The sequence below is a fragment of the Zerene cesonia genome, chromosome 11 (assembly GCF_012273895.1).
Source record: "Zerene cesonia ecotype Mississippi chromosome 11, Zerene_cesonia_1.1, whole genome shotgun sequence".
Taxonomy (NCBI): Eukaryota; Metazoa; Arthropoda; class Insecta; order Lepidoptera; family Pieridae; genus Zerene; species Zerene cesonia.
This window is the reverse complement of record NC_052112.1, coordinates 5,561,282-5,567,341: the sequence shown is the minus strand read 5'-3', so window position 1 is coordinate 5,567,341 and position 6,060 is coordinate 5,561,282. Positions and strand designations below refer to the sequence as shown.

Below are 6,060 nucleotides of genomic sequence, written 5' to 3'. Positions count from 1 at the left end.
CGTCCGTTTAATGCCTTAGTACTGATGACCAAATTTTCTTCACTAAGCAAGTTTTAGCTTTCTTTTTGTTTTAAGCAAAATTCGACACGGCGTAGTAATATCATTAATGTATTAAAATAGGTTCTCTAAAGGGAATAATAATATTAATGTATCGCAGTGGTGCCCCGTCGTCTAGGCCTCTCGTCGCGCGGGCCGGAGCGCGGCTGGTCGCCGCCCGCGCGCCCCGCCTCCGCGCCGCCCGCGCACTCGCACACGCTCGCCAGGGACGAGCCACAGGTAATATTATGTTCATTAGTCATTACGCATGTTATACACTACACTGTTGGTATACTTAGGTGTTAATAAATGTCTTTGTTACTACTAATCTAAGGATAACGCGTTCTAACTGAAAACGGGTTTAAACGGTAAAATAAGTCTATTGATGAGAAATTTTGAAAGAATAGAAAAAAATTTGATCACGAGGCGGGATACGAACCCGCGTTTTTTGACTAACCGTAGCAATCAATTTTTTTCTATTCTTTCAAAATTTGTCATTTATAAAGCATTTCAATGCTATAAAACTAAAAATTAAGTTATAGATTGTAAATATTCAACCGCCGGACAATTTGGTTGTAACAAGCAATTACAGTATAACAACACCTCTGCCTCTTAAAATCACGACAGAATGAGGATGAGATGTTTCTCAAGCTACATGATATTCAGTGTCCCTGATAGCCTTTACCATATGTATAATGTATGTATCTATATTTGACGTAACATGGCATAAATTACAGTTAAGCTAATATTTTGCATACATACCTATAGGATATTGTTATCGTTTTGTAGGACTTATCTTGCGCTAAAGATACTGTTGCGAAAATGGATATCGACACTGATGGCGAATATTTATCGGATTCTGACTCAAATGAAGCAAGACAGATACCTAGGAAAAAACATCATAGGTATGTGGTATCTATAAACATTTTCGTGTGAGACTTGCAAAAAAAAAAAGACTAAAATGCAAAATGAATAAACTTTTACATTTACTTTGAACATGTTCAGTAATATCTCCTTTATGTATTGATAAAAATATTATAACGTATATTAGTAAGTTACATATTATGTTTTTTTTTCTATATGATATGTCATATTGTGAATGCAACTACCAACAATAGCATATAGTGATATTTATGTTTACATTTTGTTTTTCTGCAGGCATCCGCATTTGAATACACATTCAACTAATAGCAACCCAGTTCACGACTCGAATTCTTCAAGTTCGGAATTCCACACATTAGTTAATACTGCTTGTTCTATTATGGAAGGACCGCATCAGCAGGCTATGAACATATCACCATCTCCAGGTAATTTCACAAACGATACTATATGATAATGGGTATGTTTTTTTATGTTTTGTATATAATATTTAAAATTTTACAGGTCCTAGCGGCCTGAACACCTCATCGCAAGAGCCGCGTGCATCATCAGCGCGAAGCCCTGGAAAGTCCGTTATTGTACGTGCTGTAAGTCACTCCACTTATTTGGGGGACTTTTTTATAAACAAAATTACTCCCTCTTTTATTGGCGAATTTTTTTTATTATTATTTGTACGTGGCAGAACCAAAAATTATATAAACTCAAATAATATATGATCGAAGTTCTTTCACAAATTACAAATATCATTACTTAATAATACAAATTATTATAAAATCAATGATATTATTTTGTTGTTGTTGTTTATTTTTATTCTTGAAAAATTAGCCCTTTTCACCTATATTTACACTCAAACTAAAATAACTGTAATACTGTTTCATTTTGTATAAATATTTATCTTAATATTTTTTGTTATTTCTGTATGATATATTTAAAGTGTTGCTATAATACTAATAGAGTCGTGAACGTCAGGGCGAGCTGTTGAGCGCGGCGGACCCGCTAGAGTCGCAAGAGATTTCTGCACACGTAACGGTAGAAACTACCGGCTTACCACCCCCGCCGACTCTACCACCGCAAGGAATTAACGCTCCGCCGCAACCGTAAGAGATTACTCTGTGAATTAATTTTACTCTTTTCTCGAAATTATGTTTTGCTGAAATGTATGTGTTCCATCGCTATAAGTCGATAAGAAATATAAAAAATTTAATAATCACACTAGTGAGAGAAAAATTTACAATTTAACCACATAATTAATTAGGAAGAAAGGAACTTGAGAAAAAAAGTTTAAACTTGGAATAAAATAAATAATTGAGCATATAATATGTTTAAACATACTTCAATTATGTACAGTGTTCTAAATTTTTTACATTTAAACATGAATAATCTTAAAAAGAATATTTCATTGCTTCAGTCGCGCATGTCCATCACTTGGTGCGTCGGTGTCGCACGATCTGCTGTTAGGCAGATGGAGATTGTCCCTTGACCTGTTCGGGCGGGTCTTCACTGAGGACGTGGGCCTCGAACCCGGCTCTGTAGTATCGGAACTAGGCGGTTTCCCAGTTAAAGAAGTCAAGTTCCGACGAGACATGGAGAAACTGAGGAATTCACAACAACGGGATTTAACATTACATAAGGTATTGTACAGCGATCAAGGAGCATAAACAAGATATTGACACACCTTTCCATAATATGCTGTTTAAATACATATAGCTTGTATTTTTAAATACATATAGTATAAAATAAATATAGTAACAATATTCACATTCGTAATATGCAACATACTCACACAACAGATGGAACGTGAGCGCGCGAAGCTGCTGCAGCAGACGTTCGCAGAGCTCAACAGCGCGTTCGCCGGACAGAACCGGCGGGCGCACAGCGCGCAGCCGCCGCTCGCCGTCAACCGGGTCAAGGTGACGTTCCGCGACGAGCCCGGCGAGGGCAGCGGCGTGGCGCGATCCTTCTACACCAGCGTCGCTGAGGTCGGTACACGGTTTATACTTATTATGTTGGCTTTCTTAACCGGGCACATTCTTTTTTTGATCGTTAACCATCGTTAGTTCTTTTTTGCCGGCTCTTGTCTGTAGAAACTGCTTTCTGAAATAGTAGTAAATTGGTATAGAAGAAGCTTAATTAAATAAATAAATATTTGAGTTTGAGCTTAAATAATCTTATGTGGTATATTATACATTCTGAAACATCTTAATATATACACATACAAATCGTATGTCACGTTGAACCTACTAATATTATAAATGAGAAAGTTTGTAATGATGTATGTGTGTGTTTGTTACTCTTTCACCCATAGCTACTGAACGGATTGCAATAAAATTTGGTACGTAGATATCTGGACAACTGGAATAACACATAGGCAACGTTTTATCCCGATATTCCTACGGGATACAGACGCAGATATTCATACGGGGGTGAAATCGCAGGGCGCAGCTAGTTGTCCTATATATACTCCTAAATAACTGACTCGATTTTAATCAAATTATATAATGAATAAAATAATAATTTTGCAGGTTTATATGTAATATTAGTTTTTCAATTGATTACAAATACTTTTATCAGTATTTCTAAGCAATTGAATGAACTTAAATCAAGTACTTGCAATAAAACGTTATTCTATAAAAATAGTATTTAATATATGAACTGTGGCTGCTATTATTTACTAATAAAAAATTGTCAATATATAGGCCCTATTAGCAAATGAAAAGTTGCCGCCATTAGAACCAACGACGGGAAGCGGCAGCAATAATAGTACAACAAATGGGACTTCCGGCTCGGCAAGTGGCACCGCGGGTGGAGCCAGTACTAATAGCGGAGCCAGGTATATCATGCATACACTTATAAGAATACCATGTATAAAAATTATTTAAATTAAAATGATTACCTATCATAATCTCATTTGTAGACATTGTCTGTTTTACAATAAAAATATTCCTACTGCTACTAATAATAATGAATTAAAACATGGATGAATGAATATATAATATGATTTGGCAGTTTTTTTTTTCACAAAATAATCACCAAATGATTATACGCCAACAATTAATTATATTCAAATTGCAGAAGCAGCAGCGGTGCCGGTCGAGCGAGAGCGAAAGACCCCGCGCGGCGAGCGGCCGGCCGGCCCGCCCCGCGCCCGCCCTCCGCCCGCGAGCCGCGCCGCGTGCTCAGCGTGGATGCGCGCCCTTACTCTCCACAGGTGATATAATCACTATGTCATATGTTCATCCTTTAAACTGGCAATACTTCCATGATGTCGCTAGATCGCATGAATCGCTAGATCTTCAACCGCAACAAGAATTTCTTAAAATAATTTAAACGTTTTGCTTAAAATTATATAGTTATAGTGTGTAAAATTATGGAAATAATAGAACCGAATCGACATTTATTTTCTATCTTTTGTTTTTCTATCAGGGAGCCCCAGGAACAGAAGGTGCCGGATATAGCGGAGAAAGATCCGGTGGACACAATGACCACTTAACAGTACATCAAGCACAGTTAGGCGAAAGACTTTATCCGAAGGTAAATACTGTTTTTTATATTAATTTTTGTCTATCTATTCTAGACATGAAACATCTTTTGAAATTGGAAGAACAATTGCAGATTTACATAAAATTATATTATCAGTTCAAAAAATGTGGCGTAATATAATCAGTATTATGATTTAAGAAGTTATTCTCAACCATATCAGTTTTAGTTTGACTTCATGATTTCAAATATATAAACATATAGAATGAATATGGCAGCACTTGAAAGAAGTGAAATGTGATTAGTCATTTGATTTTTATCTGAAAAATTATAATAAAATAATTTACTCATTTTGTATATTTTATTGCTAGATATTCTTCACATTTCTATTGGTCCAGATACAGAAGATAATTTTTTTACATTTACTTATGTTTACTCTGCCATTAATGTTTATTATTTGAATGTAACTTATATCATAGTCGTTGTTAGTTATGACAGATTATGTATGCACTTAACCCTTATTATGGTTAAGGTAACTTATGTACATATTTAATAATATTCTAATGCATAGGTTCACTCCTTGCATCCAACGTTTGCGGGCAAGATCACTGGAATGTTATTGGAATTGACACCGGCGCAGCTACTCGTTTTACTTGCGAGTGAAGACGCACTGAGACAGAAAGTTCGAGAAGCTATGGATCTCATAGTTATGCATCCCTCTGAAGCGATTTTAGGTACGTATTTTTATAAAATATTGGATCTGACACCACAATAAAGTGTATCACTTTTGACACTAGAAGTAGTTTGTAATAGTGTTTTGGTGGTTCACTAATGTGACTCGAGGATAACCGATAACTCTCGGGTAAGTGGAGCACAGATAATAAACATTAGCTGTTAATTACTACTATATTTTCTACAGATCTAGATGTGTTCTCGCTGTCGGAGCGCGGCGGCGGCGCGCTGAGCGCGAGCGGCGCGCACGCGGCGCCCGACGACGCGGCGCCGCTGTTCTACTCGCCCGGCAAGCGCGGGTACTACTCGCCGCGGCAGGGACGCGCCACGCCGGAGAGAATTAACGCCTTTAGGAATGTTGGACGGTAATACATTTATTCTCTTATGTTGAACACGTACGAACGTGATGATTTTTTAGTTCTAGGCCATGAATACATTAAAAAAACAAGATACACAGTCAACTCACTAGGCATTAATTAATATGTAATTAGATTCTGAAACTTGTTATCATTACCTTTCATTGGTACAAAAAGCCTTATATAAATGCGTATATAATTTTGTTTACAAATAGATGTATTACCAAATTCTTATTAACATATAATATACTGTTAGGTCATTTAAATAATTAAGTCTAGTTTACACTTGGATTACATGAGCATTTTTATCCTCTAGGTGGCTAGTCTCAATCAAGATTAGTAAATATAAGATTAATTTTATATCTTTATATTTGCCTTTTCTGTAGTAGTAATATTTCAATAATAATGTTGTCAAGCCCATTTTTATACTTCAATTAAATTTGTGGGTAAGGGGAGGACGGCCATGTTTCCAATAGCCTTCTTTATAGACTCCTAGTTTAATTATGTAATGTAGATCAGTTAGAAATTAAAAACTTTTTAAGACTGTGTGTGTCAGTCTCCCCGTGACCACGCTCGCTGT

At 36.3% G+C, this 6,060-nt stretch overlaps 1 protein-coding gene across 1 annotated transcript in view; it reads left to right on the top strand.

Moving 5' to 3' along the window:
* The window catches only part of LOC119830548 (E3 ubiquitin-protein ligase hyd), a 24,432-nt gene that overhangs the window by 15,846 nt on the left and 2,526 nt on the right, over positions 1 to 6,060 (top strand). Inside the window, exons 31-42 of the mRNA XM_038353607.1 lie at positions 158 to 276; positions 826 to 941; positions 1,195 to 1,343; positions 1,420 to 1,502; positions 1,885 to 2,012; positions 2,324 to 2,546; positions 2,706 to 2,894; positions 3,612 to 3,745; positions 3,988 to 4,123; positions 4,339 to 4,446; positions 4,964 to 5,126; positions 5,312 to 5,489. Of these exons, the coding sequence (XP_038209535.1) occupies positions 158 to 276; positions 826 to 941; positions 1,195 to 1,343; positions 1,420 to 1,502; positions 1,885 to 2,012; positions 2,324 to 2,546; positions 2,706 to 2,894; positions 3,612 to 3,745; positions 3,988 to 4,123; positions 4,339 to 4,446; positions 4,964 to 5,126; positions 5,312 to 5,489 (1,726 nt within the window). The remainder of the gene's footprint in view (positions 1 to 157; positions 277 to 825; positions 942 to 1,194; positions 1,344 to 1,419; positions 1,503 to 1,884; positions 2,013 to 2,323; positions 2,547 to 2,705; positions 2,895 to 3,611; positions 3,746 to 3,987; positions 4,124 to 4,338; positions 4,447 to 4,963; positions 5,127 to 5,311; positions 5,490 to 6,060) is intronic.